This window comes from Pseudorca crassidens, chromosome X (assembly GCF_039906515.1).
Source record: "Pseudorca crassidens isolate mPseCra1 chromosome X, mPseCra1.hap1, whole genome shotgun sequence".
In the NCBI taxonomy this organism is placed as follows: Eukaryota; Metazoa; Chordata; class Mammalia; order Artiodactyla; family Delphinidae; genus Pseudorca; species Pseudorca crassidens.
This window is the reverse complement of record NC_090317.1, coordinates 90,951,573-90,963,837: the sequence shown is the minus strand read 5'-3', so window position 1 is coordinate 90,963,837 and position 12,265 is coordinate 90,951,573. Positions and strand designations below refer to the sequence as shown.

Here is a 12,265-nt window from a genome sequence, read left to right as displayed (position 1 = left end):
TGAAATGAGTACATAAGTGTGAGGCACTTAGCTAAAGATCAGAAAACACTAAATCAAATTAGACATTAACCCCTCATTCATTCCTTCAAGAAACATTTATTGAGTGTCTAGTTAGTGCCAGATACTGAAGAGACGCCTGGCACACAGTGAGAGCTCAATGAACAGTGTCAACATGAATGAATGCAGTGGCTTCCTAAGGAAAAAGCAGGACCTTGCCCTAATGAACAGGCTGGAAGGGGCTCCAGGCCGGGAGGTATGAAATCACCCGGTAAGTTGGGAGCACCATTCGCTGGGTTGTGAACAGAGAAAGGAGGGAGGGAGGTTGGAATTGCCACACCAGAAGGGGCCTTGAGCCTAGGCTTAGGAGAGAAGCTTGGCACCTGCAGGTGTGGGAGCCATACAGGTTTCCAGGTAGGACTGTGGGTCCTGCCTTGAGATGTGCTGTTTCCCTTCAGGTACCTGGGAATGCCAGGCACACCCCAGACATGCTCAGCTCCCCCAAGCTGCTGTATGCGTACCTGAGAACTTCACGTCTCCAAACAGGCAACAGGCCCAGGGAGGAGTGGGGACCGAGCTGGCATTCACTTGGGGAAACAGTCTGTCAAAGTTAGAGCTACGCAAACCCTACAACGCCCCAATTCCCATCCTGAGTGTGCATGCCTACGTGGACCAGGAGATGCATACAGGAGGGAACACAGCAGCCTTGCTGCCAACCACAAAAGCCAGAATCAGCTCAGATGTCTGTTAACAGGAGAATATGAACAAATTGTACAGTAACACAATAGAATACTATATAGCAGTAACAGGCAAATATGAATCTTAGTAACAGAGCAGGCGTGGAGCATCCTGACGAAAAGTGCACACTCTGTACCCAGCCTGCCTGGCATGCAATCTGGGCTCTACCACTTGCTAGCTAGGACTACTGGGGAAATCATTTAACCACTCTGTGCCTCAGTTTCCCTCCATCAAATGGGCACGGTAAAAATTGTGTGTGTCCCCCGGGCTGATGTGAGGATTTCAATGAGTCAGTATTTAAATGAGTCAATATTTCAGAACAGTGCCTGGCACACACGTTCAGTGCTACATGAATGTTTGTTAGATAAAAATAGAATGTTGAGTGGGGGGAAAGACAAGTCTCCAAATATCACATACTTTCAAAAGTTCAAAGGCAACAGCAACTAAACAAAATGTTGTTTAGGCATTTATATATGCTATAAAATCCGTTTCTTACAAAAAGGGGATGATAAGCAGCAAGTAATTTGGGAGCTGCAGGGAGGCAGGAGTAGGGATGGGGAAGATGAGCTGGGTGCGAGCAAGTTGTTGGGGTCTCAGGAGAGGGGTGGGATCCCAGGCGCTCGCTGTGTAATTAAAGGAAAAGCTTTAGCACAGCAACCCTTCAGCGCTAGGGGCCTTGGACCTCGGGCCCAGACTAACTAGATGCTTTGGGGAGGAAGGAGGCCGCCCAGCCCATGACTGCTCCCCGCCACACTGCAAAAATGCCGCAGTGGCCTAGCTCTTGCTGCCAGCCAACCAGGGGGAGGAGGGCCCGAGCTAGTTAGAGGGAGATGGGCCCCAGACAGTAAGAAAAAAGGAGGAGGACATGAGCTGGTCCAAAACATGGGTCTAACCAGTCAAATGGAGGAGGGCCCCAGTCTAAGGGAGGAGGAGGAGGCCAGGCCCACTGAGGGGCCCCTGGAGGACTTGTTTCCCTTGTGGTTTTTTGCACTTCCTGTTCCCCTGCTCGCTGCGAAAGTTCCTCTTCTTACCCTGCACTCAGAGCCTAGCCGGAGAGGACAAGGGCAGGAGGCACCATGAGTGGGGGCCCTTCGGGAGGCAGGCCTGGGGGCCGTGGAGGACCCGGGGTTCAGCAGAACATACCCTCCACCCTCCTCCAGGACCATGAGAACCAGCGACTCTTTGAGATGCTCGGACGGAAATGCTGGGTGAGCTGGGGATCTCCTGGCCCTCCCTGTCTCCCTTTCCTCTTCTTCCTCTCCTCCTCCTCTTCCGCCTCTTCATCTTCCCCATCCTCCCCCTCTCCTCCTTTCCCCTCCTTCCTCTCTCCTCATCTTCCCCATCCTCCTCTCTTTCTCTTTCTTCCCCTCCTCCTCTTCCTCTCCATCATCTCTCCTAGAATCCACTTACCCCCATTCACCAATCCCAGGAAGATCTCGATGTCCATTCAGTTTCCCTCTGGCTGCAGCTCTTCCTTCAGAGCCATGACAGCCATGGGCAAGGAAGGACCAGGTCTGGTTCCCAGACCCTCTGGCTGCCCCTGACCAGATTCCACTGAGTCCTGCTCTCCCCTCCCAGACGCTGGCCACCGCGGTTGTTCAGCTGTACCTGGCGCTGCCCCGTGGAGCCGAGCACTGGACCAAGGAACATTGTGGGGCTGTGTGCTTCGTGAAGGATAACCCCCAGAAGTCTTACTTCATTCGCCTTTACGGCCTTCAGGTGACCCCCGCCCCCCACTGGACAGACAACCCAGTTTTCAACCGACAAACCCAGAGCTGTGTCCATAGCCCTGAGCCCTCAGGCAGATCAATGAACCCCTGAGCCCCAGAACCAAAGACTTCATCCAAATGTCAACCTCTGGTTTGTCTTTCTAAGTCCGTGATGACTGACCCCAGAGTCTTCATGTCAAGATCTATAACCCCCAATATTAGTATACCTCCTAAGTCTGATCTGTTCCACAAACTCCAAAAAAATGAGTACTGTATTTTTACCTGAACCTCCAATCTGTTCGAAACTCAACATTTTGGGTCTCAGAAATCGCCCATCAAAACTCCTGAACTCCAGAATTCTGCCTAGCTCCTAAGTCATAAATCTGTTCCACAAATCCTCAACCTAAACTCTCTAAGCATAAACCCCAAATTCATCCTTCTAAACCATAAAGGTAGATCCAGTAGGACCACATCAAGATCCCAGGGCCATAAAATATTGACTAAACCCCTAAGCCATAACTCTGCTCCACAAACCTCAAATTGCACATACGTTGGCTAAACCCACCTCCAGAAAAACCTCCCAAGTCTATATGTCTGAACCTCAAATCTCAACCCCAACTCCTAATCCTGGAGCCCTACCTGCCCAAATGAAGGCCCCCATAAAAGGGGGGATTTGGGATGATTCTACGAATGGGCTCAGTTTCCTAGGACTAGAGTCCAAAATCCTCAAATTCAAGCCCCCAAGTTCCACATCTAGGGCCCTGGACCCCAAATCCAAATCTCTCACTGAAGTGTCTGATTCCCATACTGTACCCCAACCCTCCACATCTGACACCTAGACCCCCAACTCTCCGATGCAGAGCTGGAAATCTCCAAATCAGATCCCTGGGCCCCAAGTTTGTATACCATGTTCCCTGTCCAGAAAACAGAGGCCTGCCACCCAGGGCACGCCTCAGTGCCAGTGTGTTCCCCACTTCTCCAGGCTGGCCGGCTGCTCTGGGAACAGGAGCTGTACTCACAGCTGGTCTACTCCACTCCCACCCCCTTTTTCCACACCTTCGCTGGAGATGTAAGTGACCACCTAACCCCTGGGCCTCAGTTGGGGTGCAGGGAGGAGACGGGAAATGTGGGGGGGGCCTGGAAGGCCACTGACCCCCCCACGCACGTGCAGGACTGCCAAGCGGGGCTGAACTTCGCAGACGAGGGTGAGGCCCAGGCCTTCCGGACCCTGGTGCAGGAGAAGATACAAAAACGAAATCAGAGGCAAAGCGGAGGTGAGGAGGCCTTGGGGGAGGAAAAGAGGTTGAGCAGAAGTGAGCGCAAGAGTAGGGAGCTGGAAAAGCCCCTCTCATCGTTCTGGTTCCCAGTCCACCTGTCTCTCCACAGACAGGCGCCAGCTCCCCTCTCCACCAGTGCCAGCCAATGAAGGTGAGTCCTCTAGTGCAAGGAAGAGTAAGAAGGGGCTAGCCCAGGAGCCTGTGGCAGGGTTGCGATAGCTCTCTACCCATTCCGTCTTCCCAGAGAGAAGAGGAGGGCTCCCACCCCTGCCCCCACACCCAGGTGGAGACCAAGGGGGTGAGTGCTATTCTTCCCTGTGTCTCTACATGGGCAGGTGGTGGGGGGGTGAATGGATACACAGGTGGGGAGTGGGTGGATGGATGAGTAGGTGGGTGGGTGCAGCAATAAGTGGGTGAATGTGTGGGTGGATGGATTGGTGGTGGAAAGATGGTTGAACGGGGGCATGAATTGATGGAAGGATGAAAATATAGATAGATGTATAAGTGGGTGTAGAGATGTATAGGTGAGTGGGTATGTGGATAAATGGATGAATACATGGATGGATGATTGAATAAATTAATTAATGAATGAGTGATTGAATGAATTCGGTAGTGAATAAATGAATAAGTGACAACATTTCAATCGGTGAAGAAAGTAACTATTGAATGAGTGAACAAATAATTTAACAAATTAGTCGATGAGCCAGTGAATAAATGAGTCAGTACTTAAGTGATAAGCATGAGTAAATAAATTAATTAATTAATCAGTGAATGTATGGATGGTTTGTGGCACCCACCCAGCCGCTTCTCCATAAACCCTATCTGGACCCCTCATCCACTCCCTCCATGACCATCAAACACACAGATTCCCTCAACCATCTTCCTGTCTCTTGCTCCTATGCTCTGGTTGGTAGGTAAATGGGTCAGTGGCCCAGTCACCCATTTTTCCCCACAGGCCCAGCAGCTGGCTCACTGTCCCTGGGGCTGGTGACAGTGGACATCCAGAACCCAGACATCACGAATTCACGATACCGTGGGCTCCCTGCACCTGGGCCTGGTCCAGGTGATAAGAAACGCTCAGGGAAGAAAAAGATCAGCAAGGCTGATATTGGTGCACCCAGTGGATTCAAGTGAGAATCTCTCCCCAGTGGGCCCACAGATCCTGGGGGTGGGGGAGCAGATGAGCAGGTGGATAGGAGGATAGTTGAGTGGATGGAAGGATGGGAAAATGGATGGGTGGGTGGGGGAGTAGGTAGATGAGTGGATGGGTAGGTGGGTGGGTTCAAAGCCGGGGACTAGGGAGAGGCACCAAAGGCACCAAGGTTCCCAACTTTTACAGAGGCAGTCACTCTCCGGGCCATGCAACTACAATTCATGACTCAGAGAGTGAATGCCTCCTGAAATTTTGCTCCTCACTCACCTCAAGCTAGTCCCACCCTAGTCCCACCCTGGGTGGGCTGGTGGGTGAGTGGATCGGTGGGTAGATGGATAATTGGATGAATGAATGAATGGGTGGATTGGAGAATGAATGGATGGGTAAATGGGAAATGGGTAGGTAGATGGATGGGTGAGTGGATGAGTATGTGGTCTGATAGGTATATAGGCTGATTTGTTCACAGACAAGGTGGATGGGGATGGATAGGTGGTCAGATATATGGATGAATGGACAGTTCAATGGGTAAATGGACAGAAGTGTGTGGTTGAATGGGTAGTCAAGTGAGTGAATGGATGGAAAGATGGGCACATGGGTAGATGGATGGGTGGATGGACAAGTGTGGGTTAGGACAGATTGGTGGACAAATGGGTAAATAGATGTGTGTGGACAGATGAGTGGGGAGACAAATGTATATAGATCAATGGTCCTACAGGTGAATGTGAATGGCTACGTGGGCAAATAGATGGGTGGATGGATGGTGGAAAGAGGGCTGGGCGGACAGATGGGTACCACAAACTATGGACCCCTTCTAGTTCCATAACTACTGCTCTCACTCCTTCATTCACTTAAGACTCATACGTTAATTCTGGCCCCTCAGAGTCCCTCTGGGCAGGAGAGGGCAAGAGGGCTTCACTAGGAAGAGAGGGAAGGAAGGGCCGTGGGGCTTCACTGGGGTCTCCTCACCTCCCCCAGACATGTCAGCCACGTGGGGTGGGACCCCCAGAATGGATTTGACGTGAGTAACTCCAAAGTCCCCTGGACCCCACTCAACTCCCACCTACCTTTCCATAGTCCACTGCTCCAGACCTACTCCCCAGACCCCACCCTTCCCACACCCCTCTTAGATCCCTCTCTGGGGTGGACCCCATGATAATCTGTGCCCCTTCCCTCCCCACCTTATTCTCACACCCCTGCCCCGGCCTTTTACCTCCTGGGCAGGTGAACAATCTGGACCCAGATCTGCGGAGCCTGTTCTCCAGGGCTGGAATCAGTGAGGCCCAGCTCACTGACGCGGAGACCTCCAAATTTATCTATGACTTCATTGAGAACCAGGGTGGGCTGGAGGCTGTGCGGAAGGAGATGAGGCGCCAGGGTGAGCCCCCCTCTTTCTGGACACCCCCTTCTTCTCCAACCCTGGTAGCTGATCTCTAAGAGATACATTGCAGGCACTCAGTCCTCATGGAAACCCCTATACCGCTCAAATTGGGAGTTGGTCGGTTAGGATACCCATTTTACAAATGAGCAAAACTGAGGCTCTAAAGAAAACTATAATAATAGCTCTGTGTTATCTTTCCCCCTCAGAGCCGCTTCCACCGCCCCCACCGCCATCCCGAGGAGGGAACCAGCCCCCCCGGCCCCCAGCTGTGGGGAGTAACAAGGGTCGCTCTGGCCCACTACCCCCTGTACCTTCGGGAGGTGCTCCTCCCCCGCCAACTCCCCGGGGACCCCCACCACCGGGCCGAGGGGGCCCTCCGCCACCACCCCCTCCAGCCACTGGACGCTCTGTACCACCGCCCCCTCCCCCCCCTGGAGCTGGGGGGCCGCCCCTGCCTCCGCCACCACCACCACCACCGCCACCACCCAGCTCTGGGGTCGGACCGATCGCTCCCCCACCCCCTCCTCCTCTGGGGCTTGTGGGGGGCCTGGCCCCTGGTGGGGGTCGGGGGGCGCTTTTGGATCAAATCCGGCAGGGAATTCAGCTGAACAAGGTGAGGGCCGGCGTGATGGAGGATTGGGGGACTGGGACTCTGGGGTGTGCTGCACAAGTCAGGATATTAGGGGGCCAGGGCCGAGACTGATGGGGGTCCCAGGATTTGGGGGTTGAGTGATAGGGTTGGGAGGTTGGTGGGGAGACTGGAGTGTGTGGGAGGAGAAAGGATGATGAGGGGCGGGGAGAAGCGCTTCTCTCACAGGCCCTGAGCCTTGTGTGCTGGACCCTGCTTGCTGCAGACCCCTGGGGCCCCAGAGAGCTCAGCGCTGCAACCGCCACCTCAGAGCTCCGAGGGGCTGGTGGGGGCCCTGATGCACGTGATGCAGAAGAGAAGCAGAGCCATCCACTCCTCGGGTAAGAGCTCCCCCTCCCCTGCGAGCCTGCCATTCGGAGCCCATCCTGCCAGGACCCCGACCCTGGTTCCCAGCTAGTGTCAGCCTAAAAACACCCCTAACAGCCACCATCAATAGTAACATTAGCCCATATGTTGATGAGAGCATGAACATGAATCTTTTATCAGTCTCTTTTTCTACAACGTTAACTGTCATTATGTAACAGTAATATGATTAACTCTATCTATCTTTGACAATAGTATTAACATTAATCCCATATGTTCAATAGTATTAACATTAGCCGCTATGTGATGATAATATTATAAGGAGCCCCCATCTTTGACCATCATATTGACTCTAACTCCATGCGTCAACAGAGTAACCTTAACACATTATGTGATAATATTATAACTAACCCAATCTTTTACAATAATGTTGACATTAATCCCTTAATGTGTCAACAATATTGTCATTATATGACAATTATATGAGGATAATATTAACCTCAACCTATTATGTGACAATAATATAATTAACTCCAACTTTGACAATAATACTAACATCAACCCCAGAGTCTGTTCACAAGATAAACATGAATCCATTACATGACAATATCATAACGAACCTCATCTTTTGACCATGACATCATCATTAACCCCATTCCGTGTCAACAATGTTAACCTTAACCCATTATGAAACCATAATATTGTAATTTCCTCCACCTTGGCTAATATTTAAATCCACCCCATTAAGTGATAAGTCTGTTAAAATCAACCCTTTGTATGACAATAATATCCCAACTAACCACACATTTTTGACAATAATATTAACCTCAACTCCAACTAGAACCCAGACCCCAGCTATAGTCCCTACCTTGCCCCTAAATCTCCCTCCTCTGAGGGGGTCCCTTCTTCATCCAACACACAGGCCCCAGATCTAATTTCCAAGCATGAGATCTCAGTCCCCCAGGGTCCTGAGCCCCAACCTCCCAGGTCCTAGTAACCCCCCTCCCTAGGGCTTTTGAACCCTCCTGCCCATCCTGAGTTCTACTCTCTCTCTCCCTCTAGACGAAGGGGAGGACCAGGCTGGCGATGACGATGAGGATGATGAATGGGACGACTGAGTCACCACCCCCCTCACTGTTCTGTGCTCACTCCCTTGGCAGCCCTGCTCGCCACCCTCCACTTCCAGGCCCCTAAGCCCTGTTTCTTCTCCACCCACCCCTTCAATGCTGTTATCTCTGACTGCCCCCCCAATACTCACCCTAGCAATAGTAGGGGACCTTTTTATACAAACTTTCTCAGTTCTCCTCACTCAAGGATTTTTAAACAAAAATAAAATAACTGTCTTTTTGTTTCTTTAAATCTTACTTCCTTTATATTCCAAATGTGGGAATTTGGGGTCCTTTTTCCCCAAAGTCCCTTTTATTCCCATTTCATTTATTTAACCTTATAGGTATACATTCATTTATTCCCTCGGTCATTTAGCCTGTACTTCTTTGTTTCCTTCTGCCCTTTTTTCTTTCCACAGATATTTATTACCAGGAACTACTTTAGGGGCTAGGGATAAGGCAGTGGGGAAAAAACAACAAAAATTCTTGGTCTTGTGAGGTCAACATTCTAGGGCAGAAGACACACAAGAAACAAGGAATTAAATCAAAACAAAAGATAGTTATAGGACTTCCCTGGTGGCGCAGTGGTTAAGAATCCGCCGGCCAATGCAGGGGACACGGGTTCGAGCCCTGGTCCGGGAAGATCCTACATGCCGTGGAGCAACTAAACCCGTGCTCCACAACTATTGGGCCTGCACTCTAGAGCCCACGAGCCACAACTACTGAGCCCGCGTGCCACAACTACTGAAGCCCGCGCACCTAGAGCTCGTGCTCGTCAACAAGAGAAGCCACCGCAATGAGAAGTCTGTGCATGGCAACGAAGAGTAGCCCCCACTCGCCCCAACAAGAGAAAGCCTGCGTGCAGCAACAAAGACCCAACACAGCCAAAAAATAAAATTAATTAATTTTTTAAAAAGATAGTCATAGATCATGATAAGTGCTATGATGTGCTGAGGGGAAGTGACATTAAGATGGAATGTTCAAGGAAAGCCACTTGGAGGAGGTGACCGTTATTCTGGATCTAAAGAGAGAGGAATCAACCATGTGAATATTTGAGGAGAAGGGCATTCCAGGCAGAGGAAACAGCCAGTGCAAAGACCCTGAGGTGGGAAAAAGCTTGGTGTGAGGCTGAGTGTGGTGAATGTGTGAGAGAGTTATTTGTTCAATCACTTACTTATTTTTTTTTTAAAAGTTCAATCAACATAATATTAGATCAAGAGAGTACTTGATGGTCAGACTTCCCCATTCTCCATGCACACAACTCACACACTACGATCCTGATGGGCAGGATCTCCCTCTCAATTTTAAAATTTGGTTCTGCCCAGTTCCCAGTGCAAACCAAGTCCTGGCCAATGGCAATGGAAGAAGCAAAAATTTAATAATCAGATAGATCTGCTCTAGAACCCGGGCAAGATGCCTCACCTCTGAGCCTCAGTTTCCTCATCTATACAATGGAGGCAACAATATGTAACCTTTTCCAACTGGGATCCCACTGGGTCACCCTCGTCCTCTAGAACTTTCTCTCCAGGAAAAAAAAAAGCACAACTCAAAACTGTCCGTGGTGTTTAAAGCTGTTTCCAAAGGAGTAATTAGAAACTCTTGTACATCAAAGCCTAGAATAGAGGTGGCTACTCCTTCCCATTTCTGAAACCTGGTGGATTCAAGATCTCAGATTTCCTACCTTTAGAGGAAGAAGAAAGCGGGGAGGAAGATAAAGGTGAGGAGGAATTCAAAGAGGGCAGACTTCTTCCATCTGCAAGACTAGTGGAAGAATTTCTGAACCATCCAAGGGCAGCTTGAGGGTTTAGGGGAGGGCAGAGGTGTGGGGAGTGGAGCTGGCTTTGCCCCTTAAGAATTCTCCCACAGCCGTGGAAGCTGGAGAAGGGGGGAGCCTCAGGTTCCCTTTAATTCTTTCATTACTCTTCATCCCCTACTCCACTACCCACCCAACCCTGGTCGGTTCCCGTGGCGAGCACTGAGTCTAGGAAGGGCCTATCATATCACTTCTCCCCCACCTCCCCTCGCCAAACCCAGAGTTCTGTAACCCCTTGGGCAGGCTTTGTCCTGGAAAAGACCTTACATCACACAACCTCTGAAGCCCCAGGAGCACAGGCTAGAGCAAGCACAGACCTGTGGTAAAAGAGTTGACTGTGGGTGAGTTGCTTGACCTCCCTGGGACTCAGTTTCCTCAGTCTTTAAAATGAAGATAAAAATTAAAGTAGATGGTGTCTGCAAAGTTCCTGCCTCCTTGTAGGCATCTATAAGCATCAGATGCTGCTACTGCTGTTGTTACTATTGTTATTACTGGGTGTCCCTGATCTTGAGTCACCATTGATTACAAAATGCATCGTTATTCTATGTATCGCTAAGAAAGACAAAAAAGTACTGCCAATTAAATTATGACCCATCAGCGCTTGTAAGACACAGCCTGATTCCAGAGATGTTAAAAAATTAAATGCTTCTGGAGCCCTGGCTGGTGATGTTGTTCCTTAACCTGCATTCTGGCTCCACATGTATGTTCACTTGTGAAACTCATGACATGGGTCACCCATGGTCTATGAGCTTTCTGTATGTGTGGTACAGTCCATGTGAGGTTTACATTAAAAGCAGGTCAAACTTGTGCAGCTTGGAATGGATAAAACCTTGTATTGGCCTCACACTGGGAGATGCAGTATACACAGCTAGGCACTAAATTAATTCTGAATGAACAGACGAGTGGCTGGGAGTAGGACACAGTAATAACAGGGTAGCCTCTTACTTTGAGGTCTCTTGAAAAGGTGCTAGTACAGAAAGATTCATTTTCTTTTGTTTTATAAATTTGTTTATTGTATTTATTTTATTTTTGACTGGGTTGGGTCTTCGTTGCTGTGCGCGGGCTTTCTCTAGTTGCGGCGAGCAGGGGCTACTCTCTTCATTGCGGTGCACAGGCTTCTCATTGCAGTGGCTTCTCTTGTTGCAGAGCACAGGCTCTAGGCACGTGGGCTTCAGTAGTTGTGGCACGTGGGCTCAGTAGTTGTGGCTCGCGGGCTCCAGAGTGCAGGCTCAGTAGTTGTGGGGCACAGGTTTAGTTGCTCCACGGCATGTGGGATCTTCCCGGACCAGGGCTCGAACCTGTGTCCTCTGCACTGGCAGGCGGATTCTTAACCACTGCGCCACCAGGGAAGCCCCAGAAAGATTCATTTTCTAGATGAGTAGGAGATGCCCACCCAAGGTCATTCATCCGAGGTTTTACAGATGCAGAAACTGCCTAAGGTCACACACTTTAGTAAATGGTGGAGCTGGGATTGAACCCAGGTACTTGGGCTCTAGAATCCAAGCCTTTACCCACTACACTGTACTGTTTGGGGAAGACCAAGGGATGCTTCCCAATACCCATAAACCTCTACATTTCCCCCTAGATTCAGGCAGAAAGAGGTCATGCCTTAAACCACTTTCGTGGGTTGGACAAGCCTCCTGGACTCCTGGGATTGGGAGGGTCCTGCCTGCCGGGGGAGACTGGGGGCATGTGAGGACCAGCATCGGACTCTGTTCTAGAAGGAATAAGGGAGGGAAGGGGAATCTATGGTGGGACTTCACTGTTAACTGTTCCACTCACGGCAAGCAGGGACTAATGGAACCTCAGCCTGACCAGCCATTTATCCAACCGGTGCACAGGTGGACTGGCAGGCACAGAATAACCGTTTGGTTAACTGTATAACCGTTTGGTTGACTACATAACTCATGGACTGACAGGGAGAGGGGCAATTTGAGGAAATGACAGTGCAGTTTCCTGACACTGTGAGCTACTGAAAATCGAACTGAATTACAGCCCGCCTGGGACAGGCTGGGGCTGGTGACCTGATGGTGCAAAAGATGGGCAGCCTCCTGAGGGACTTACAGGCTGGCTGACTGATGATCCACGCTGCTGCTGCCTGCCTCGGTGGCAGGATGTTGCAAATGGCTGACTTGTTAGGAA

At 50.4% G+C, this 12,265-nt stretch overlaps 1 protein-coding gene across 1 annotated transcript; it reads left to right on the top strand.

Annotated features, from left to right (window-relative positions):
* Positions 1-1,752: 1,752 nt before the first annotated feature.
* On the top strand, positions 1,753-8,562 carry WAS (WASP actin nucleation promoting factor). The gene is made up of 12 exons (XM_067722959.1): positions 1,753-1,943; positions 2,314-2,454; positions 3,427-3,513; positions 3,616-3,718; positions 3,831-3,872; positions 3,966-4,019; positions 4,677-4,851; positions 5,850-5,892; positions 6,096-6,249; positions 6,459-6,865; positions 7,107-7,221; positions 8,267-8,562. Exons 1-12 carry the CDS (start codon positions 1,812-1,814, stop codon positions 8,320-8,322), a joined length of 1,509 nt encoding a protein of 502 aa, XP_067579060.1. The 5' UTR covers positions 1,753-1,811; the 3' UTR covers positions 8,323-8,562.
* The last annotated feature ends 3,703 nt before the right edge of the window (positions 8,563-12,265 follow it).